Here is a 25,771-nt window from a genome sequence, read left to right on the forward strand (position 1 = left end):
TCCTGACTTTTTAATGATTGCCATTCTAACTGGTGTGAGATGGTATCTCATTGTGGTTTTGATTTGCATTTCTCTGATGGCCAGTGATGATGAGCATTTTTTCATGTGTCTGTTGGTTGTATGAATGTCTTCTTTTGAGAAATGTCTGTTCATATCCTTTGCCCACTTTTTGATGGGGTTGTTTGTTTTTTTCTTGTAAATTTGTTTGAGTTCTTTGTAGGTTCTGGATATTAGCCCTTTGTCAGATGAGTAGATTGCAAAAATTTTCTCCCATTCTGTAGGTTGCCTGTTCACTCTGATGGTAGTTTCTTTTGCTGTGCAGAAGCTCTTTAGTTTAATTAGATCCCATTTGTCAATTTTGGCTTTTGTTGCTGTTGCTTTTGGTGTTTTAGACATGAAGTCCTTGCCCATGCCTATGTCCTGAATGGTATTACCGTTTTCTTCCCTTCTTAAACACAGAACACTGAACTTAATTTAACATTTTCTTGCTATCTTACTCTAATTGGTGTCAACATCAATTACAGTGCTATTCTAAAATATGGTGATATCAGCCCTTAAGGGATATAGGGCTATTTACCCACATGGAAAAGCTTTTTCAGTTCTTTTTTTTTTTTTTTTTTTTGAGACGGAGTCTCGCTCTGCCACCCAGGCTGGAGTGCAGTGGCCGGATCTCAGCTCACTGCAAGCTCCGCCTCCCGGGTTTACGCCATTCTCCTGCCTCAGCCTCCTGAGTAGCTGGGACCACAGGCACCCGCCTCGTCGCCCGGCTAGTTTTTTTTGTATTTTTAAGTAGAGACAGGGTTTCACCGTATTAGCCAGGATGGTCTCGATCTTCTGACCTCGTGATCCGCCCGTCTCGGCCTCCCAAAGTGCTGGGATTACAGGCTTGAGCCACCGCGCCCGGCCGCTTTTTCAGTTCTTAAGTTTGGTTCTTGTATTTTTCTTTCTCTCCCTTTGCTGTCAGGTAGTTGTCACTTGCCACTTCTGTCTGAATGCTGCTGTCTCCTTCTAAGTTATTTTGGTCTATGAAACCAGATAGCAGAGCATCATTTATTTATCTGTTCAAGAAACATACAGTGCCAAGACTGAATAAGATATATCTCCTGCATTCAAGGAGCTAAGACTTGTGGGGGTCAGGGGGTGGGGTAAGGTATGCAAATGCCATATGATAGGAATTTGGGGAAGGGAGCAGTTAATTCTAAGAGGAAGATGTGAGACTTCACAGGGGAATTAAAATTTGACTGGAGAATCAAAAGATCTATAGGATTTTGAACAATTGTTATATGAGTGGACATGGAGGAGATAATGACTGCTTTAAAAAATGGTAAGTCAGTAGCAGATCACAAAAAGCATTATATTTTATTCTAAGGAGTTTAAATGTATTATATAGGCAACTTAGAACAATTAATGGCTTTGTGAAGAGTTAAAGTAGTAAGGAGCTGTATTTTAGAGGAATTAGGATACAAAATATACTATCTCAGTATTTCAGACAAAGAGCATTGAAAATCTAGGACTCAAGTTATAGCTAGATGGATCAAAGGGAGAGGACAGATTAGGAAAGATAAAACCTGGCAATTGATTGGATATAGCATGAGAAGGACCAGGAGGAGTCAAAAGTTGAGCCAGTCTGAATGTCTGCCAATGTTTTGATACCATTCACTGTTATGGTACCTAGAAAAAGGTTGAGCATACTGTGTTTTGGAGGAAAGATGTAATTAGTTGAGTTTGGAAAGGTCTAGTAGGCAGCCAAAGTCTGGAGCTTCAGACAACAGGAGCAAGAGGTATAATTCTGGAATATAGGTTATAAAGTATATGTTATATGGCAAACTCTGGAAAGTTATTCCACCCTTAAATATTTGAGAATAGACAAGATCACAGAAGAGATGGTGAGAGAGTCATTTTATTTTATTTTATTTTATTTATTTTATTTTATTTTATTTTGAGATGCTGGAGTGCAGTGGTGCAATCTCTGCTCAGTGTGCAACCTCTGCCTCCCGGGTTCAAGTAATTCTCCCACCTCAGCTTCCCAAGTAGCTGTAATTACAAGGCACGCACCACTATGCACAGCTAATTTTTGTATTTTTAGTAGAAACGGGGTTTCGCCATGTTGACCAGGCTGGTCTCGAACTCCTGACCTCAAGTGATCCACCTGCCTCGGCCTCCCAAAGTTCTGGGATTACAGGCGTGAGCCACCACGCCTGGCATAGAGTCTTTTTAAAAGGATAATTGCAGAAAGGACGTTTGGGTACCTTTTTTAAAAGAGCAGTCGCCACATATCTCCACTCAAACAAATTAACATTAGAGTCTCATTTGGTTCCTAGTAAAGTGGATAGGGTATATACAAATAAGGCAGCCTGAGAGAGACAGCTATAATTCATTAAATTATAAGTAGAGCATTCACCTTTATTTCTGTACAAACAAGATCAATAAAACTAATTTAAGCTGATCAAATTAAATTTGTGTATAAAATGAGTCTATAAATGAAACTATAAAAGGTGCTTTCCTACTTTGTCTGGTTTTCACCTGTATTCGGAATAGGTAGTCTTGCCAGATAACTAACTATATCCATAGAGAAGAGGTGTTTCTTATTATATGATATATATATATGTGAAGATATATATATATCTTCTTTTTGTTTCAGGTTATTAAAGATCTCTGACTCCAACTTCATTTGTCTCTTGTTAAATGTGTTTGAATAATTTGAAATGGTATTTTAACCCAAATTTGCATGTATATAATGTTTTGAATAGATTGTAAATTTGGGGAAAGACTTTAAAGGTACTCTTGTTACCAAACAGCATGTTCATTCTGCGAAATGTATCTGTGTGTCTGTGCGTATACACCTTGATCTGTGTACAGAAAAAAGACACAGAAGAGTATATAGTAAGATTTGGGGGTTTCTTCATTTGCCTTTTGCATATTTTTATTTTCTGATTACTTGTATAATATAAAGAAAAAATTTTTTTTCATTTAAAAAAAATACAAGGACCATTCGGCCTGGAGAGTTTGAGTAAGTTGTCTATTTTTACATATCTTATTAGTAATGCCCTTGAATGTTGTTCATTTGTGCCTCTGAGGGTTCTCCTAATTGGTGAGTTGTTACGATAGGAATGGAATACTCCTAGTGCTCTGGCACCCACAAGGTCTAGAGGCCCAGCACCTCTTCAAGAATGGCTAGCATTCTACCTCTCACTTTCCGTTGAGAGGTGTCTGGGCTCACTTTAGCAGTCCAGTGATACAAACCACAGGTAGGTATCTCACTGATGAGGAGAATTAAGACCCAACATAGTTTTATTGGGGGATAGTTTAGTTTTTCCTCTGCCGGACTGTGGCCTCCTTATGTGTTAATATCCAGTAACTCCCCAGAGTCCGAGCTTCTGCTATTTTCTTGAGAACAGTCCTGTGGAAACCTATTGTCATGTGCTCATGCCCATCTGGAGTTCTCGAATGCCCTGGTCACAGTTCCCATCCTTCATGGTCCATTACTGGCCTCATCACTTCGGTTACTAAACCCAGGTCTCATTTTTCTAACTTTATTCTGTAATAAAATAATGCTAACTAAAGAATTGTCACTTTACCTTTTTCATTTCCCCCCCATCCCCCTCAGCCTCCTGCATTGTCTTTATCTCTCTCACTAAACCACTTGCAGTCAAGGTTTAGAGTCAAGTTTACATAAGTAAATAGTAATTTAAAATCTGGATATTTCTCAATGGGAAGAATTTTGAATCACATACTTGGTTTTAGAATATGTTTGTTATTTCCTTTCAGACATCATCTGTCTCATGATTTTCTACAGTTAAAGTAGTGCAATTGGTGCTGGCTTGATTGTCCACATTTCAGTATACCTCTGGGAAAATGATCCTGGGTTTTGATCTAGACAGACCTCAGGGTCATCTTTAGTCACTCTTAGTATCCCACTGGTTGATAAAAATTTTCAATTTAGCCTCTCAAATCAGCCCCTGCTTGTTAATTCCCACTGCCACTATATTAGTTTGGGGCCTTCTCTGGTCTAGTATTATACTAGTTGAACCAACTACATTACCTTTCACCTTGCCTCCTGTCAATATTTTCTTTCCATTTCCACCTGAATTCTTAAAACACAAGTAGTATCACATTACCTTATTGCTCAGTAACTCCTTCCTGATAGAATCTGACAACATCTCTTGAAACTGATGCAAAACACAAGTCCAAGATGGAATGCTGAAGTTTCCTTGCAAGTCACTTGCTCAGAACATGGAGTATATTTTCCCTGTAGAAGCAGTAAGTCTTAAATAGGTTTACAAGCCAGCTAAAACTTTCAGTTAAATCATCCATGATAACTGAAGTCTAACCTAAGCAGAGTTAACAGTGTTCCCGCAGAAATAGCTTCCCAAGTGCCCAGTTGGTATGTCAAGATGGGGTGTGGGTATGTGTGGAGGGGATTAGAGGAATCATACCCCTTCCTGGCCTCCGCTGGATATAGAGATTTAATAAAGGAGAAAAGAACTAATATTTATTAAGTGCTTACTATGAATCAGCCTTCGAGTTAGGCACTTTATATATTTTATCTTAATTCATTTTCACAAGACCTTTGTTGATGATAGTTATTATACTCCTTTAACATATTCTTAGCAAATTAGTAATGTGAATAAGATCACAAGAGGAATGCTTACCTAACATAAGAGAATATTGTTTTTAAGCACTACTTTTCAAACTTTAGTAATTTATAGACCTCTTTTAACTTAAAAATATAACTGCACTCTCTCAGTGTTGACATACATTATTATAATTTTCTTAAATACAAAAAAAGTTAGGTATAAATTATGCTTATATTTGTCATTTAGCTATAAAACAAATTTGAAAGTTAAGTACAAAAAAAAACCCTGCAAAACTAATGAAATGCAAATTAACAACAATTTAATGCAATAGATGAAGTTTTGCTGAAACTAAATTGCTACTTACTATGTGGGTAAGGGGCTGCCAGCCACCCTAGATTTTGCAGTTTTCATTACCATTGGCTCTCTTCTTACACCACATTTCTTTCTAGGGTATTGAAAATTCAAGGTTGGTAAAATACACAGTGGTTGCACCGTGATGTCATTTTGGTCTTTACTTGGTAGAACTGTATCATCTATATATTAAGTGAGCCTCTTTCTTTTCTCATTACTTCTTACAGTTAAAGTAGTGTGCTTGGTGCCAGCTCAAATTAGAAACAGAAAGGTATTTGTAGTCCTGGAAATTATATTGCTGTGCTTAGTTAATATGGCCATTGCAACGATCCTGCCTGTGTTTACGTTAATTTATTTTAGATGTAAACTTTACTTTCAGTTTAATATTCAGCTCTTTGGGAGAACTCATAAACCCTTGAAAACACATCCCACATTCCAGTGTGAGAAGTATTCTTTGACTGCATTTTAAGTTATATATTTACAACTGTTATGAAAATAATTCCAACTTATTGATTAGCAATATTTCTTCAAAGTATTGTGTAATTCAGACTTTCATTAATTTAGAAGTACTTTTTCCCTTTAAAAGTCTAAATTATAAATGTTTTACAGTATGTATTGTTCACTCTTTTCTATAGCTGGGAAAGGTAAAATTTCATTTAATTGGAAAAATAATACCTCCTGCCAAATGTAAAGTAACACAAGACAGTAAAGCCTCCAAAAATGAATGAGGAGTGGTAGCAAATGACATTGCTCACTCTGATTATGTGGCTATAAACATTCAAGAGGGATTTTTCTTCGAATCATTAACTATTTTCTTATTTCTCCTTCCTTCCCAATTTCCTTTTTCCTGCCTTCTCTTATTTGAATCTTGCTCTGCCCTTATTTCGTCTCTTTTTTATTCCCTGTCTTCTCACTTCTCAATCAGCTGTGACTCCCTAATTTAGCCTACAGTCCAGCTTTCTTCACTTGGCAGTTGGCTGTGAGGTTGAGGGCATTGGAGAGGAGGAACAGAGAAAGGTGACTTATAGCAACATCTCACCAACTCACTCTCAACCAGCCACTTCAGTGGCCCCTCCAAATCAGAGCGGTTCCTGACTTGGAGAGCTGGATGAAAGATCATGCTTAATTTGTCTCGTAATATTACTTCCTCAACACTCTGAAGCACAAAAAACACAACTTTGAGACAGCCTACTAGCTAAGTTTATGCCTGTTTGTTTCCTTCTGGCTTATTCTGCAGTGAGCACCTGGACTGACCATCTTAAAGCTGAGGAGGGGAAGGTGTGGGTGTGCCTACTTCTTACACTTCTTCATTCATGGTGGAATTCCACTGTGGTGGACAGTGCTGCTGCTGCTGCTGTTGTGTGGACTCTCTTTCAGATACTGCCATGTTTATGTTTAAAGCAGCCTCCAGATGCCATGAAGCTATACCATTTATGCATGCATACATGCATGCATGCGTTCATCCTGGCTCTGCCATTTACTAGCTATGTGACCTTGGGCAAGTCTCAGTTTCTTCATCAGTAAAGTAGGGCAAATAATAGTGTGTCTATCATAGAGTTTTGTGAGAATTATGAGGTGTTTGTTTTGTTTTGTTTTTTGAGATAGAGTCTCGCTCTGTTGCCTAGGCTGGAGTGCAGTAGCACGATCTCAGCTCACTGCAGCCTCCCACCTCCCGGGTTCAAATGATTCTCCTGCCTTAGCTTCCTGAGTAGCTGGGACTGTAGGCGCGCACCACCATGCCTGGCTAATTTTTGTATTTTTAGTATGGACAGAGTTTCACAATGTTGGCCAGGCTGGTCTCAAACTCCTGACCTCAGGTGATCTGCCTGCTTTGGCCTCCCAAAGTATAGTGTTGGGATTACAGGTATGAGCCACCACACCTGGCCAAATTATGAGTTTTTATGGGTAAAGGACCTGGTACTTAGTAGTAAATGCTAACTAGAATTATTCTTACTCAGCAAGCGTTTATTTAGTATCTAATGTATTCCAAACAATTCAAGAGATATAGAGATGAGAAGCACTTAGCCCTGCCTTCTGGGGGCTTACATAATTACAAAACAATGTGATATAATCAAGTTAGGCAAAACTTCATCACAGAGGTAAAATTTAAACTGCATCTTGAAGAATAAATAGGGTTCCACCAAATGGAACAGCCTTAGAGGAAATACATTCCAAGCAGAAGAAAAAGCTTTTGAATAAAATAAAACTATAAAAGACTATGGAGTCTTGGCTGTTATTAGATAATATTTTAACCTCTTCTCTGATGTTTACCTTCTTAAGTAAAGGTCTAAAGTAGGGAACATTTTGGAACTTCTAATCTTAAAACTAGATATTACCAAGTTTATAATAATTAGTAGTAGTAGTTAACTGATTTGTTAAAGAGTTTGAATTTAAAAATGAGTTGAAATTGAGAGGTGCTGCTTTGCAGGGGTGCATTTGTTGTTACATGATTCTTACCCTGAGATGACTACCATGTGACAGGCGCAGTGAATTGTTAGAAAAACTGTTGTGGTTAGAACAATTGGAACTGAATGGGCTTCTGGAGATTTCGTTAAGTTTCCAAAATTAAGCAGATTTTACTTGGTTTCTTTTTTAGATAGGAGAACCTCATGTTCTTGTGATAGCAAGGAACAATAATTTTTTTTCGGTCAGATCTCAAGAAAGTCTCTTTTACTCATGGAATTTCTATTTGTGTACCAAATTTAAGCTGTGTTTTATCTTCTGCAAAACTTCTTCCTGCAGCTTTGCTTTCACTTCCTCTCCCCACCCTTTTAGTCATATACTGAAGGGTTTGGCAGCTGGTTGAGGTGTCAGGTCAGCATTTTTCACTGTGGAAGAAGGAAAGGTTGGGAACAGTGACGTGAGTATGGTTGTCACATTTTCCTTTCCTTTTTTTTAAGTGACCCACATGTTCTATAACAAAAGCCTAGTGAGAACCTTGACTTATAAATTGTCCCCTACCATCCCGGAGATGGACTAATATGTGGGATGACACATAGGCAATAATAGATCCTCACTGACAATGTCCTTAAAAGCCCACATACAGCAGTGAGAATTCTTGACTCTGCCTCCACGGCAGTGTGACAGATTTTATGGAGAGAGATGATGGCCTTCGGGAGTCACAGAATTGGAGAAGGAACTTAGCAGTTCATTCTCCATCCTCCTTTATTATTAACAGATTCTCCTTGGGTGCCTTTAGGAAATGCTGTATATATGGTGTTTGATCTCCCACCTACATACTTTCCTTTTCTTCACTAACGGAAATTGAATCCAGCTTGAGGAGCTCCAGCTCTTTTTGCTGGCCAGTTTATTTCAAGACTGAAATCCATTGTGGATTTGTTCGTTGTTTTTTGTATTTTTATGGGTTTTTTTTTTTTTTTGGTATCAAATATGCCTGTAACTGTTGGGCTACAAGCAAACTAATTATTGTCATTGTATGGCAGTACAGAGAATAAAAAACAGTAATAGGTTCTTAAAAAGCTTTCATGACTTGAAGTGAAATAGGGCACTCTTGAATAGCTTCATCTATAGCCTGAAGGGCTTTGGTACTGAAAACTGTCAAATATGAAATAGGATTTTAGATCATGGAATCCTGGCTACCTCCTAGGGGCAGCTTCAGCCATTAAACTCTCCCATAGACTATTTCATCTAGAAGATTTGCTTTGAGATTATAAGGAATGTGGAGGTAAATAAGCTTTTCTTATCAAACATTCCATTTGGGTGCTCTGTATCAGACCTGTTCTGGCAAATAAATAGAAGACACCAGGATAGACTGTTTTATTTCCTTGTGTAAGTGCCTCAGGAGACACATTTCTTATTTCTCAAGCATAACTTTGGAGACTGGAGTTTCCCGTTTTGGGGCGTGTTGGTGTTGAGCAGAGAAATGCTAGTTATTGATTGCCATTGAAGTCATTTCACAAAGGCTGTAAAACCCAAGGATTGCTCTTTGGACAGACCTGCATCTGGTACAGCTTCCCCCTCTATGAAACTGTTGTAGGTTAAAATAGTTTTGACAGGGTCTTTAAGTGCACCTCTTTGTCTCCAAACACAATTAGTGTTTAAAATGAAGCCCTTGTAGTTAAGGTTTTGTGGCTTAGACAGCAGCTCCATCTGGTGCTTGCTAAAGGTGTTTGCTTGGTTCATGTCTCAGTTTTATACCAGATGAATACAGATGGACACAAACTTGTAAACGAATGTCATATGCAAGATGGGTTTCTAGTGCACACAACACTAACATAATCAAATGGTCTTCCTGGTGAGTCTCATTTGGCTATTCTGTTGATAAGTGATAGCTGCTAATCAACTTAGCCATCTTTTGACTGAATTAACTTACTTTTGCTCAAAGTGGGGAATCATTTTTACTATTATCTGCTAGTCTTTGAAAAAGCAAATACATTATAGTACTTACAAAGAGAAAACTTAATCCCACTCTTATCAGAGGTCTGTTTAACTTAGTTAACAAGATATTATGCCAGGATGCCTTTTTCTTTTTTGTATTCAGTGCTGCACAGTGCTAAGTACACAGGGAATTTTTTAATTTAAATTATTGGTGACTGACAGGAACTGCCCCCAAACTGTTAATAGAAGTGACTTCTGAATAATAGGTTTACAAATGGTTTCTATTTTCTTTATGCTTTTCTGAGTTTCCACAGTGAGATGTACAACAAAAGAAAAAAATATCTACCAAAAAAGGTAAAAACAAAACATATTGTAGATAGTCGTAGCCTTGAGTCCCAGTTCTGGGTCTTTTTTATTTACTGTGCATCCTTAGGAAACTCACTTTCTCTTCTAGGCTTCAATTCCTTTTTCCATAAAACACAATTGAATTAGCAACCTGCACAGTTTTAACATTCTGAGTATTGTGATTCTTCCCTCTTTCCTGTTTTTTCAGCCTCTCACCCTGGCCTGTATCTTTCCCCGGTATTACTATTCAGCATTATCTAGGTCCTCCCATCTTAAAATAAGAAAATCCTTTCTGGACCCCCATCCTCCTAGCTCCTTCTTGCTTCTCCTTCCTGCCTACTCTTCTCCAAAAGTTATCTACCATTGCTCTGTTACCTCACTCTTCAACTTACTGCAGTCTGGTTTCCATCCCCACCTGAACCAAATAGTTCATGCTAAGGTCACTGATGAGCTCACATTGCCAAGTCCAGTGGGCATGTATGTAGGTCCTCATTTTCTGTTACCTCTCAGCAGCATTTGAAATAGTTATTGTCTTTCTCCTTCATGACATTTCCTTATCTGGCTTCTGTGTCATCACACCTTGGCTGTTAGTTTTCAGTTAGGGGAGAGGAATTAGCCCCTTCTCCCTGGTTCACCCACCAAGGCCACCTCCTCAGCTCACTATTTTCTTTTCAGCCTAAATATCTCTATACTAGTAATTCCTAAGCAGATGAGAACCACAGAATTCTCATCCATGTTTCAGACTTCTAAATTCATATACTCTCTTGTATGCAGGTGACAAAATATGGACTCATAATCTTCCCTTCAAAAGTTGCACCTCCTCCAATGTTGTCATATCAGTAAATGGCTCCACAAATCATTTGAATACATAAACCCAAAACCTCAATACCTTTTACTCTTCAGAATCCAGTCATTCCTGCATGTTTCTCTGCCTTTCCTGACACCACATTCTAGTCTAGATCCTCATCATATCTTAGTTTGCCTGTGTCAGTCCTTTAAGCCTCCTGTCCTGTTCTTCCCAAGTCCATTTTCTACATAGCAGCAGAGCTGTCTTTTTAAAGTCAGGTTTATTGAGGGTAAATTTACATGTAGTAAAATTCACCTTTTTTAAGTGTGTGGTTCTATGAGGTGTTTGTTTGTTTTTCGAGGCAGACTCTCGGACTGTGGTGCGGTGGCACAATGCAACCTTGGCTCATTGCAACCTCCGCCACCCAGGTTCAAGCAGTTCTCATGCCTCAGCCTCCTGAGTAGCTAAGATTACAGGCGTACACCATCATGCCTGGCTAATTTTTGTATTTTTGGTAGAGACAGGATTTCACCATGTTGGCCAGGCTAGTCTCAAACTCCTGGCCTCAAGTGATCCACCCACCTCGGCCTCCCACAGTGCTGGGATTACAGGCATGAGCCACCGCGCCAGGCGGGTTCTGTGAGTTTTGACAAATGTATGCAGTTGTGTAACCACTGCCACCTAACATTTAGATTGTTTCCGGCTTTTGGCTGTAAACCTTTGTGTATTTGTTTTAGTGTAAACAAAAGGTTTTATTTATCTTGGGTAAATCTAGGAGTGGGATTGCTGGGCTCCAAGGTAAGTTTATGATTAACTCTATAAGAAACCGCAAAACTGTTTTTCAGAATACCTGACCTATTTACATTCCCACCAGCAATATATGAGAGTTTCAGTTGCTTCACATCCTCGCTAACATCAGATGTTTTTGTTTTAATTTTATTTTAACCATTCTAATAAACGTGTAGTGGTAGCACATTGTAGTTTTAATTTGCATTTCCATGTGGCTAATTATGTTTACTAAAATATTGTAAATTTTATTTACTACAATATTGTAAATATTGTAAATTATATTTACAATATTTATATTGTTTAAATGCAATCCATGTATCTTTGGCGGGGCACAGTGTCTCATGCCTGTAATCACAACACTTTGGGGAGGCCAAGGCAGGTGGGTCCCTTGAGCCTAGGAGTTTGAGACCACCCTGGACAACATGGAGAAACCCCATCTGTACAAAAACATAGAAAAATTAGCCAGGCATAGTGGCATGCATCCATAGTCCCAGCTACTCCAGAGGCTGAGGTGAGAGGCCTGATTGAGCCAGGGAGGTTGAGGCTGCAGTGAGCTGTGATCATACTACTGCACACCAGACCGGGTGACAGAGCGAGATCCTGTCTCAAAAAAAAAAAAGATCAAAAATCGTATGTATTCAGTTAAGTGTCTGCTCAAATCTTTTACCTGTTTTTTATTGGGTTTTTCTTTTCGTTGAGTTTTGAAAGTTCTTTATATATTCCAGATACAAAGTCCTTTGTCAGATATGAATGTTTCACAGAATTTCTCCTACTCTGGGGCTTGTCTTCATTCTCTTATCATTATTTTTTTTCTGCAAATTTTTTTGATAAAATGCAAAATATAATTAGGTACAATGTTATAACAGAGGTTTGCTAGTGAGAAGAATGAAATTCCATTTTGGGGAGGATAACATTTTGCTGGATGGGGATTCAGAGTTAGTACTTCCTCTCATCAAAATTGATTACAAATGTTCATCTATTAATGCATATCTGTAATGAAATTTTATGTATTTCATAATTTTATGTATTATCTTTGAAAAATGTCATTTCACACAGCTGATAGATGCACCAGTGAAAATCCTGCAATTTGTAGAGTGCCACAAAGCAGCAAAAGTGAAGCATACAGTCTGTGTGTCACACATGTCATAGCTACTTATCTCTCCATTGTAGCACAGAAGCAACCATAGGCAAATGAGTATGTAAACAAATGAGTGTGACCGGCGTTCCAATGGAGCTTTATTTGTGGATACTGTATTTAGAATTTCATATAATTTTCACTTGTTGCAAAACATTATTCTCCTTTTGATTTGTTTCCAACCATTTAAAAACGTAAAAAGCATCCTTAACCTCAGGATATGAAAACAGGAATGAGCTACATTTGGCCTCTGGGCTATAATTTGCTTACATTTCCCCCTTCTTCCTCCCTTCATCTATCAGTGTTTTGTAGTCTTGCTCATATAGATTCTAGATTTTACACATATTTTGTTGGACTTACATACCTAAGAATATCATGGGTTTTGGTCAGAGCTGTCTTTTTAAAATGCAAATTGGATTATGTTGTTTCCCCTATTCAAACCCTTCAGTGGCTTCCCACTGCTCTTAGGATAAACTCTGTAATCTTTAAAAGCCTAAAAGGCCTTGCATGATCTGGCCCCTGCTTTCCTTTTCAGCTTTTTTTTTTTTTTTTTTGAGACAAGGTCTTACTCTGTCACCCAGGCTGGAGTACTTTGGCACAATCTGCTCACTGCACCCTCTACCTCCCAGGCTCAAACAATCCTCCAGCCTCAGCTTCCTGAGTATCTGGGACTATAGGCGTGTGCTACCACACCCAGCTAATTTTTATATTTTTTTTAGAGATGGGGTTTTATCATGTTAGCCAGGCTGGTCTTGAACTTCTAGGGTCAAGTGATCTTCCCACCTTGGCCTGCCTCCCAACATGCTGGGATTACAGGCATGAGCCACTGCACCCAGCCGTGAGGCTTCATTTTCAATGCATTGAGTTTGAGGAGTCTGTGAAATGTCTAAAATGTACAAGGCTAGGTGGAAGAAGAGGAACCTATAGTGGCCTGGGAAGTGTTAGAGAAATTGGTGAATAACAGAAGGAGTGGTATCAAAGGCATTTCTGGGAGGGATGTAAGGATTCATTTCACGGAATCATTACAACAGAGACATCAAGCTAAAGATTATGTATGGATTGATAAGAGTACATAAAATTATGGTTAAAAAGCTCACTTTCCAATATGCTGATCGACTAAAGGGAAATTATGAAGTACCCAAATTAGTTTAGCTCTCAATCTTTTAATTTAAGGAAAAGTTTAGGAGTGGAGTCAGTTTTTTCAAGTCACTAATAATAATAAGTCTCATAGTGCCTTTTTCATTCAGACTTTTTTCTTCTTTCTCCCCCTCCACAGATTGATCATTCTTAGAAGAGCTGCTGTAACACATAGGGGAAGTGAAAACTAACAGATGAAAGTTTTGTCATGCACTGAAAGAAAAGCATTGTCTGTGAAGTTCTATTTTTAAAAATGTCTGCTTGTAACACCTTTACTGAACACGTTTGGAAACCTGGTGAATGCAAGAATTGCTTTAAACCTAAAAGTTTGCACCAGCTCCCCCCAGACCCTGAGAAGGCACCCATCACCCATGGCAATGTGAAAACTAATGCCAATCACAGTAATAACCACCGCATCAGGAACACCGGAAATTTCCGGCCTCCTGTGGCTAAAAAACCCACTATAGCTGTGAAGCCCACTATGATAGTGGCAGATGGGCAAAATATATGTGGTGAGCTTGGCATCCAAGAACACTGTGAGAACAAACCTGTTATCATAGGGTGGAACCGAAACAGAGCTTCCTTGAGTCAGAAACCACTTAACAATAATAATGAAGATGACGAAGGAATTAGCCATGTTCCTAAGCCTTACGGCAATAATGATACTGCGAAGAAGATGTCAAATAACAATAATGGACTAACTGAAGTGTTAAAGGAGATAGCAGGCTTGGATACTGCCCCTCAGATAAGAGGAAATGAAACAAACTCCAGAGAAACATTCTTGGGAAGAATAAATGATTGCTATAAACGATCATTGGAAAGAAAGCTTCCACCAAGTTGCATGATAGGTGGGATAAAGGATACTCAGGGCAAGCATGTTATTCTGAGTGGGAGCACGGAAGTGATTAGTAATGAAGGGGGCCGGTTCTGTTACCCAGAGTTTTCCAGTGGCGAGGAGAGTGAAGAGGATGCACTTTTCAGTAACATGGAGGAGGAGCATGAGAGTTGGGATGAGAGTGATGAAGAGCTGTTGGCCATGGAGATTCGCATGAGAGGGCAACCTCGCTTTGCCAACTTCAGAGCAAACACTTTGTCTCCTGTTCGATTCTTTGTGGACAAAAAATGGAATACCATCCCCCTGCGAAACAAGTCTCTGCAGAGAATCTGTGCTGTGGACTATGATGACAGCTATGATGAAATCCTGAATGGTTATGAGGAAAATTCTGTGGTCTCTTATGGACAAGGAAGCATTCAGAGCATGGTGTCATCTGACTCCACATCACCAGATTCTTCTTTAACAGAAGAATCACGTTCTGAGACAGCCAGTAGTTTATCCCAGAAGATTTGTAATGGGGGAATATCTCCTGGTAACCCAGGAGATTCTAAGGACATGAAGGAAATTGAGCCCAATTATGAAAGTCCCTCTAGTAATAATCAGGATAAAGATTCATCACAGGCTTCCAAAAGCTCAATAAAAGTTCCAGAGACCCACAAAGCAGTCCTTGCTCTCCGATTAGAAGAGAAGGATGGCAAGATTGCTGTACAAACTGAGAAGGAAGAAAGTAAAGCCTCTACAGATGTTGCTGGGCAAGCAGTAACCATAAACCTTGTCCCCACAGAAGAGCAAGCAAAACCCTACCGAGTTGTGAATCTGGAACAGCCATTGTGCAAGCCATATACTGTTGTGGATGTGTCAGCAGCCATGGCCAGTGAGCACCTCGAGGGCCCTGTTAACAGCCCTAAGACAAAAAGCTCATCTACTCCAAACTCTCCAGTTACGTCATCTTCATTGACACCAGGACAAATAAGTGCCCATTTCCAGAAATCCAGTGCAATTCGATACCAGGAAGTATGGACTTCTAGCACCAGTCCACGACAAAAGATACCTAAAGTGGAACTAATTACTAGTGGAACTGGACCAAATGTTCCTCCAAGAAAAAACTGTCACAAATCAGCACCTACATCACCCACAGCTACAAACATTTCCTCCAAAACCATCCCTGTTAAGTCACCTAATTTGTCTGAAATAAAATTTAATAGTTACAACAATGCTGGTATGCCACCTTTTCCAATTATCATTCATGATGAGCCAACTTATGCTCGGAGTTCCAAAAATGCTATCAAAGTTCCCATTGTTATCAATCCAAATGCATATGACAATCTAGCTGTCTACAAAAGTTTTCTGGGAACAAGTGGAGAACTCTCAGTGAAGGAAAAAACCACAAGTGTAATAAGCCATACTTATGAAGAAATAGAAACTGAAAGCAAAGTGCCTGACAACACCACTAGCAAAACCGCTGACTGTCTTCAAACTAAAGGGGTTTCAAACAGCACAGAGCGTAAAAGGGGCTCAGTGGCTCAGAAGGTTCAAGAGTTTAACAACTGTCTCAACAGAGGTCAGTCTTCACCACAGAGAAGCTATAGTTCCAGCCACAGCTCCCCAGCAAAGATCCAGAGAACCACTCAAGAGCCTGTGGCCAAAACAGAAGGCACTCAGGAGTCTCAGATGGTGGGCAGCAGCAGCACCAGAGAGAAAGCAAGCACAGTGCTTTCTCAGATCGTGGCTTCAATCCAGCCCCCACAGTCTCCTCCAGAAACACCTCAATCTGGCCCTAAAGCTTGCAGTGTGGAAGAGCTTTATGCCATTCCTCCAGATGCTGATGTTGCTAAGAGTACGCCAGTCCGGCCGAAATCTCTCTTTACATCTCAGCCTAGTGGTGAGGCTGAAGCACCTCAGATCACAGACAGTCCTACCACCAAAGTACAGAAAGACCCATCCATAAAACCAGTCACCCCCTCTCCCTCCAAATTAGTGACTAGCCCCCAGAGTGAGCAACCACCTCCCTTTCCCCCGCCACGCTCTACTTCCTCTCCTTACCATGCAAGTAACCTTTTGCAGAGGCATTTCACCAACTGGACCAAGCCAACCAGCCCTACCAGGTCAACAGAAGCTGAATCAGTTTTGCACTCTGAAGGCAGCAGGCGGGCAGCTGATGCAAAGCCTAAGCGCTGGATATCATTTAAAAGCTTCTTCCGCCGTCGGAAAACAGATGAGGAGGATGACAAAGAGAAAGAGCGAGAGAAAGGGAAACTGGTGGGCCTGGATGGCACCGTCATTCACATGCTGCCACCTCCTCCAGTTCAGCGCCATCACTGGTTCACAGAGGCAAAAGGAGAGTCCAGTGAGAAACCGGCCATTGTCTTCATGTACAGGTGTGACCCTGCTCAAGGCCAGCTCAGTGTGGATCAGAGCAAGGCTGGGGCAGACCAGGCAGCAGTCATGGAGAAGGGTAGAGCAGAGAATGCGTTACTACAGGACTCGGAGAAGAAGAAGAGGAGTCATTCTTCTCCATCACAGATTCCTAAAAAGATTCTCAGGTATGTAAAACAGACTGGCAGAATATGGGAATTTTTTAACACGTTCTCAGGTGCTAAGTTTTTTATATCTTTTAAGATTGCATAAGAGCCATTTATGTTTGTAAGTAGCACTCTGTGGCCATCATCTATCTTTATAACTGCATTCCAAGATTAGAATAGTATTAAAGTGAGCTTATTGTACTGAATAAGGTTTATAGCCCTGGATCTTTGGCTTAAGTAGCCTACTGCATTATGGTGAATGCAGAGGAACTTTAACATAGAAAAGCAAATCCGTAACACCTTAATAGCGATAAAATGTTGTTTTGAAATGTGATGGTAGTGTGAGGAAGAAACAGGATCAAATGAATAAATGGTGATACTGTTCTTTCCCTCACTGTAAATGAAATAAAACTCTTCCAGCAATTCTTTTTTGTTTTTTATGAACGTGTTATCTCTATATGCGTTACTTATTTTAAGGGAATGTTTGTTTTTTTTATTGCTGTCTCTTTCTGTCCTCCTTCCAAGTGTTGTGGCAAAAAATGGAGGGTGGTAAGCAAGCAATTTATAGTTATTTAGCATGTAGGTGAAATAGGAGAAGTTGAGTATTGAGACTGAGACCCAGTAGCATAATCCTTGGTTCAGCTAGACAGATTGCATACCCAAATCAGTTCTCTAGGCATTCATTTTCTTTAACACCTTAGTAGCTATTTATTGATCACCTGTTCTGTGCAAGGTATATATTAATATTTATCTCAAATCCTTATAAATTTGCTATATTCTTCAGATGAGGAAACTGAAAACCTGGGAAGTTAACAATTGAACAGAGTCACAAAGCTAGTACTTGTCAGAGCTGGAATTCAAACCTCAATCTGTCTCATTCTAAAGCATGTATCCTCCTTATAATGTTGCATTCTTAACAAACACAAGATTGGTCAAAATTGTTATATTCTCACTTGTAATCATTCACATAAACACATATGTTTTTGGAAGCCTAAGTTTTTCTTTTTTATTTATATTGTAAACAAAATGAATTAACTGCTAATAAAAACAAGGAACTTTTATCCCAAGTTTGTGACAAATAGGATGATTTCCCTATACTTCCTGTCCTTTTTATTCTTAAACAAGGATATGCCCTGAGTACTCCATTCATCTGATTCTGAGTCCTCCCTCCTGACTTAAAGTAAACCTCTATCTGGCCCGGCCTTCTTTCTGACAAAACGTAGCAAATTCTGATGGATGGGGCAGATTTACCTGTTTTTCTTTAGAAACGTATAATAAAAAATGAAGTGAACACTTAATGGTTTTACTTTTCCTAGCAAAATGCTAGGAAGTTTTATATACATTCTTTATTAAAATGAGCTTTTCACATACCTCCAAATTGTTGTCAAAATGCTAACAAGTCCCTGTTTTCCTTAAATCCGTGTAGTAGCAAAGCAACTAGGATGATAGTCCTAGAAAAAATAGTCTTGTCATTGGTAGTTGAATGTTATATTCCAAGGTGAGGTATTCAATGACAGAATGTACTCCAGTAGTAATAAAATACATGTATTTCAGGGTCAGGTGTGGTGGCTCACACCTGTAATCCCAGCACTTTGGGAGGCCAAGGTGGGCGATCACCTGAGATCAGGAGCTCAAGACCAGCCTTGCCAACATGGTGAAACCCATGTCTACTAAAAATACAAAATTAGCTGGGTGTGGTGGCAGGCGCCTGTAATCCTAGCTACTTGGGAGGCTGAGGCAAGAGAATCACTTGAACTGGGAGGTGAAGGTTGCAGTGAGCTAAGATCACACCATTGCACTCCAGCCTGGGCGAGAAGAGTGAAACTCCATCTCAAAAAGAAAAAGCACCATGTATTTCAGGTGACTGTTTTATTTAGAAAATGGGCAGTTTAAACAGCAAATGGTTGGAGTTATATAGGAGGGAATGGTAGACAGTTCTTACATGGCGTCATTCCTGATTAATTACCACTGTAGGTATTTATCCACATCTTAGAAGGCACAGTCAAGAAATGATTTGGCTTCTTTCTGTGGAATGAGACTCTCTCCTTTGGCTGCATGCCGTGGTATACAGTCTTGAGGGCAGCCCAGGCCCTGGGCTTGGCAGACCCCTTACTATACAGCTTTTATTTCACAATTAGGTGATACAAACACCAGTCAGGTCTTCCAAAATTTATCCATTTTTTGTAGTTAACATCCATGAATCCAAATAACACAGTTCATTTGCCCATTGGTTCTTAAATTTAACCATGTTCCACAATCATCTAGAGAGCTGTTAAGACACAGATTGCTGAGCCCCACCCCTGGAGTTTTTGATTCAGTGGGTCTGGGGTGGGTCCTGATAATTTGCACATCTAGTAAGTTCCTGGGTGATGCTGATGCTGCTGGTCCTTGGGTCACACTTAGAACTGCTGGTCTCACCACCATTCTAAAGATACATGCTATAGTCTGAGTAAAGCAGTGATTGAGATATTAAGCTTTTCTTTAAGGCACATTGGAATTTTCACATTTCATAATGTCCCAGACTAAGTAGAAAAAGAGGTATTCGATAGCTTTTTTTTTAACTTTTTGAAAAGTTTAAAACATGAATATGCATATTGAAAAATGTATACCATTTACTTTTTCAATATTGCCTCATTTACTTGAATACACCATTGGTATTTACTTGGAGCAACTTTGATAAGGAAAACATTACCATCAAATGTCAACATTTGTGTTTCAGGCTTGATGGCAGTGTGATCATTAAATTACCATCCCATGGCTGGGAGCACACTGCTGAAAGAAATGAAAATACAGTTTTTCCATAAGTAAATGAATATTTCAAGTCTAAACTGTATCTAAGGAATGAAGAATGAAAAATGAAAAAATGCTGTACTAATGGCCAGACCCCAGGCTCTGAAAGATGAGGAACTTTATAGACCCCTTCATTATGGGATTAGATTGTTACTAAGTCCATTTATTTAACTGTTTAGGAAATATAAATTGAGTGCCTTAACTGTGCCATGTATTTGCCATGAGGCCCTGGAACAAATAGGGGGGAACATTATCCTGAAATAATGGGCTTGGGTTGGACTTCAACTGTCTGTCTGATCCTTCAGTGTACAAGGCTATAAAGATATCTATCACATAGAAGTAAGTTGAAAATTTCATTAGAAAACATATAAAAAGCTTATCCCAGGGTCTGGCACACACTGAGTGCTTAAAAATGTTAGTAGGCCCTTTACCCTCAATGGATAAATGCTAAAACAACGTGCAGAGTGATTAAATCAGTTTAGTGCAGACTTCTCAGGAATAAAATCCAAAGCAGATCTTTAAAGACAAATAGGATTTTGCCAGCTGGTTGGGAAAGACATTGTAGGCCAAAGGAACAATATATGCAAAGTCACAGAGGTAAGGTTGGTGGCAAACAGAAGCAGGACATGTGGCTAGAAAAGGATATTGAATAATCCAGTGTATCTAAAACATTCAAACTCAGAAGGAAAGAATAGAGCGATGGTAACCAGAGGCTTTGGAGTGAGGTGGGATTGATGGGGAAAGGAGAGATGTTTGCCAGGGGTACAAAGTTCCAGTTAGACAGGAAGAGTAAGTTTTAAAGATCTATTGTACAGCATGGTGACCATAGTTAATAATGACATATTACATATTTCAAAATTGCTAAAAAAGTAGATTTTAAATGTTCTCACCACAAAAAAAAGATAAATAGGTAAGGTCATAGATTTGCTAGTAACTTTATTAAATAATCTTTCTACAGCATATACATATATCAGAACATCACATTGTACCCCATAAATATATACAATTATTATTTGTTAATTTAAATTTTTTAAATTAAAATTTAAAAATAGTCCATTGGTTCTTAAAGTATGATCTGTGTAAGGTCAAATAGTGATCATGCCAACATTACTATTTTTATAATAATACAAAGACACTTGTCTTTTTCATTGTGTTGACATTTGCACTGATGGTGCTTAAACAATAGTGGTTAAAACTACTTGCATCTTAGCATAAATCAAAGCCATGGCACCATATTGTACTAGGAGGGTTTGTTGTTGTTGTTGTTGTTGTTGTTTTTAAGTGAGTTTCACTTTATCCTTGGTGGGCCAGACACAGTGGCTCATGCCTGTAATCCTAGCACTTTGGGAGGCCAAGGTAGGAGGATCACCTGAGCTCAGGAGACCAGTCTGGATAACACAGTGAGAGACCTTATCTCTACTAAAAATTTTAAAAATTAGCTGGGCATAGTGGTGTGTGCCTGTGATCCCAGGTACTCAGGAAGCTGAGGTGGGAGGATCGCTTGAGCCCAGGAGGTCAAGAACTGCAGTGAACCGTAATCACGCCACTGCACTCCAACCTGGGTGACAGGGTGAGACCCTGTAAGAATGCCCTTGGTGATGTAGTAAATTAAATCTCAACCCTGGAGTACCTGTCTTCCTAAAAATTCTGCGTAATTAAATGGGAAGTACACATAGAATACTTCTGCTGTGTAACAAAGTATGATGGTTTTCTCAAAGAAAAGTACTTGTGAAATAGTTTGAGTTGTGAAGCTGAACTAGCCCCCTCTTTCATGGACCACCTTGAAAGAACAACTGACAGACAAACTGATTATTCAAATCTGAGAGTGTTTGGCAGATATTTTCTTAAGAATGAACATAACAAACCTATTACTTCAAGGAAAACAAGTAACTATATTTGTTGTCAGTGATATAAAATCCAAGTTTTCAAGCAGAAATGATAATTTTTAAAAACTTATATCTGCCACCATGACCTCAACAGCTTCCTAATACTTAAACATTCTTCTGATGAGATTGGTGGTTGAATTTGCAAACTTTTAAAAGTATTATATAATGAAATATGTCTACATTTAGAGGATCTGCATTAACTCAGTAAACCAATAATTTCCAAATAACCCAATCCATCATATTACAAAATTATACATGAGTAAAATCTATTCAAATTGCAAGATAGATCAATGGCTTTTAATGCAACTGAGTACAGAAAGTTTATTGATACGGTTTCAGATTTCACATTGCAACTAAGCTTTAAGAAACTACCACTTATCAAATTCTGGTATGGTACCAAAGAATATCTACCGTTATCTAAAAAGCTATTAAAATACTCCTCCTTTTTCCGCTTATGAATCTGGGTGAGACCAGATATTTTTCATATACTTTAATCAAAGCAACATATCACAGCAGATTGAATGCAGAAGCAAATAAGGGAATTCAGTTGTCCTCTATTAAGCCAGATATTGAAAAGATTTGAGAAAATATTATTTAGGTTAATATTTACTGGGTTTATTTCCTTATTTTAAAATTTTTATTTAATACTTAAATTATACGTAATGCACATAATTATGGTGTACGTAGTGATGTTGCAGTGCATACAATGTAAAGTGAGCAGATAAGGGTAATTAGCATATCCATGACTGTCCACTATAGTCATCCTACAGTGCCATAGAACACTAGAACTTATTTCTCCCATATAGCTGTAATTTTGTGTCCTTTGACAAATCTCTGCCTATCCTTTTCTTCCCCCATCTTCCCAGCCTCTCATGTGCTCTCTTCTACTTTTTACTGCTATGAGATCTACTTTTTTTTAAGCTTCCACATATGAGTGAGAACATGTGGTGTTTAACTTTTGTTCCTGGCACTATTTCACCTAGCATAATGTCCTCCAGTTCCATCCATGTTGCCACAAAAAAAAGTTTTTTTAAAAAAATGAATTAATTATTTTCAAATGTTCTCAGTTCCAATTTCTCATATAAACGTCAATTGATATGACCTGTACAAATAAGAGTCCATGTGATTCTCAATTTTTAAGAGTGCAAAACAATCCTGAGACCAAAAAGTTTGAGAAGTGCTGAGACAGGTTGTAAATGATATGTTGAAATGTTTGGCTTTTATCTTGTAGATTTTGTAGAGGAAACAGTTTTTAAGCAGGAAAGTAGCATTTTTTTAAATAAAATATTTTCTGGCAGTAATATTGAAAATAGGCTAGAAGATGAGATACTAGTAGGTCAAATTTTAGTTGAAGAATGTATACCCACACATCATTTCTATGTGGCTAGTTTGGATTAAGAGAAACTAATTTGGTAGTTAATCAGGTCTGTGACCAGTTAGGAATTTCCCAGCTATCGTTTTTAAAATGATACCTACCTACCATCTCTGCAAGTCTTTGGTTCCCCATAGTGGGAAGAATGCCAGCACTGGAGTCAAAGATTTGAATTCTGACTTACCCCTGAGTAGTTGTAACTTTTGACATAATCTCTCTGAGCTAAAGTTTCCCTACCTATACAATAAGAATAATAATACCTACCTTATAGACATATTTTGAGTACTAAATATATAGTATCTGTAAAACATCAGCATATATCTAGCAATAGGAGTTGATCTCATTACAAAAGTATGTCTAGGGAACGAGAATTTAATATCATTCTTGCTTAATATCTTGCCCCCTGAAATCTATTCTGAGAACAGCCGCCTATTCTTTCTTAAATATAAATCTAGTTATATCCCCCAACTCCCCACACTGAAGAAGGTCCTACATATGTGGCATCTGCCTACCTTTTAATCTTAACATTTTGGGCTTAATCTTATCCTCTTATTCATGAACCTCTAGTTATTCTGGCTTCCTTTTCTTCTAAGTGTGTTGTTTATAATAGTTTATAAAAGTTTAAAAACTGACTTTGCAATCAATTCTACTGGATTACCTTTTAATTGGTACTATCTTAAAATTGGTCCTCTCTTTTTTTTTCATTTTATTTTAAACTTTTTATGATTGAAAATGTTAAACATGTACAAAAGTAGATAGACTAGTATAGTAAACCACCATTTACTATAAAACCACACTTCAACAGTTACCAATTTATAACCAATCCTGTTCCGTCTCTGCCCCTATTCACTTCCCCCTATTATCTTGAAGCAACTCTTTTTTTTCCATTATAATCATGTACCAAAAAGGGGTTCTTTAAACCCTAGTAGCTAACCCCTGGCTAAACATCATCAGGTATCAAAAATTTTAAAACTATAAATATTCTGATGACCCTACTGTCTTCATCCCTGATCTCTTCCCCCAAGAATCATGTGCAATTTTCCACTTGATATCTCCACTTCAAATGAAACATATGCAAAACAGAACTCTTAATTTTCCCCTACAAATCCGTTCCATCACAACTCTTCCCTTCTTGGTAAATGGCCCTCCATTCATTCGGTTGCTCAAGCCAGAAAACTAGGGGTCATCTTTGATTCTTCTATTGCCTTTACCCCCGACATCCAAAATGTTGGATGATTCAACCTCCAAAATATATTCCAAATTATCTACTTCCTTCCAATCTCTGCTTCTACTACCCTGGTCCAAACTACCATCATCTCTAACCTGTTTACTAATGTATTTGCTGATTGAGCTCTCTGCCTAATCTCTTGCCTCTGGTAACCTAATCTCTTTAGAATGGCCAAATACCCTCTTCATTTTACTTCTACCTTCTGGGTTCAATTTCCTTCTTGACAAATACCATTTTTAGTGGTTCTTTCAATAAGCTGTGGTGGTAAACACTTGGTTAGTGACTAAAATCATGGTTATTTTAGTGTTATTTAACCAATAACACTTGGTTATTGATTAAAACTATGGCCAATGGGCCATAGTTACTTGCATGTTAATTTAGTTTTCAGGCATAAATTCTGTGTCCAAATTATGTTCCTGAATGTAAGAATACCTCCAAACACAAATTGCCCAGTTTAGACATTTAGTCTCACTCTTATGTAAATAATTGTTTTCATACTTGGTTGACAAGATCTATTGCCAATCACATACATGTGCGTAAATTTTCAGTTCACCCAGGCATGGTAGTGTGCATCTGTAGTTCCAGCTACTTGGAGGCCAAGGCAGGAGGATCACTTGAGCCCAGGAGTTCAAGTTCAGCCTGGGCAACACAGCAAGGCCGCCTTCTCACCATGTCTAAAATATAAACTAAAATGTAATTCAAACAGTTTTTTTCTAATGAGAAAAATCTAACCTAGACATTAAGAAAATAAAAGTAACACTCCAGCTAAAGTTAAGGATATCATTTGCTGCCTGAATGGCCTTTAGCTAACCTTTCTAAATCTACCACCCCTGAATTTCATGCTCCTAATTAGCAAAGACCCCAGGCATGTACATCTGGGATACTATGTAAGTCATTTCTTTAGGACTTCCATAATCATCTCAGGAATCCAACTATGTCTAGCACAGCTGGGATTCTGTCCAAACCCCAGCTTCTGGTTTGGACAGACAGACTGGATTTGACATACCTTTGCACACTTAGGAACGCTATTCATCTGTATCAACCTTCCTTTACCCTTCCAAGTCCTTTTGGATCTTCTCAAAGACCTTACATAACTAAACTGTATTCCTCAATAATCCAGGAGTTGGCAAACTGTGGCCAATGGGCCAAATCCGACTTGTTACCTGTTTCTGTAAAAGAAGTTATACTGGAAAATAGCCACACTCATCTTTTACATGTTATCTATGGCTGTTTTCAAGCTACAACAGGGTTAAGTAATTACAGTAGAGACCATATGGCCCATGAAGCCTAAAATACTTACCATGTGGCCTTTTACAGAAGTTCACTTACCCCTCGACCAAGCCATGATATCAGATTTGTCTGTGGTTGTCAGGCATGCTAGTGACATATAGCCATTCCAGCCAAATACTGGAAAGGATTGGTACTCTCTATAGTAACCAATATAGGCCTGTTAATATATGTGTGTGTGTGTGTGTGTGTGTGCACGTTCGTGCATATGTGCGTGTACGTATGGTGTGGGAAATGAAAATCCCAACACTTCTTAGACTGTGGTAAAATGTCATGTCCTTCTCTCTGGAAAATTCAGTTAGAAGCTTCAGTTGTTTCAATGCTTATGCTCCAGTTATATCTTAATTTGCATTACCTCTCCCTTGAGTTCATGTCCTTTGTAGAGGCATGGA

General features: G+C 38.6%; 1 protein-coding gene across 2 annotated transcripts in view; it reads left to right on the forward strand.

Annotated features, from left to right (window-relative positions):
- Positions 1 to 25,771, forward strand: part of PEAK1 (pseudopodium enriched atypical kinase 1) — a 317,451-nt gene that overhangs the window by 230,956 nt on the left and 60,724 nt on the right. For both annotated transcript variants that reach the window (XM_033189293.1, XM_033189292.1), the window contains one exon: positions 13,599 to 16,837. In XM_033189293.1, the coding sequence (XP_033045184.1) occupies positions 13,713 to 16,837 (3,125 nt within the window). In that variant the 5' untranslated portion in view covers positions 13,599 to 13,712. The remainder of the gene's footprint in view (positions 1 to 13,598; positions 16,838 to 25,771) is intronic.

Source organism: Trachypithecus francoisi, unplaced genomic scaffold (genome assembly GCF_009764315.1).
Source record: "Trachypithecus francoisi isolate TF-2019V2 unplaced genomic scaffold, Tfra_2.0 Lachesis_group3, whole genome shotgun sequence".
NCBI classification, from domain to species: domain Eukaryota; kingdom Metazoa; phylum Chordata; class Mammalia; order Primates; family Cercopithecidae; genus Trachypithecus; species Trachypithecus francoisi.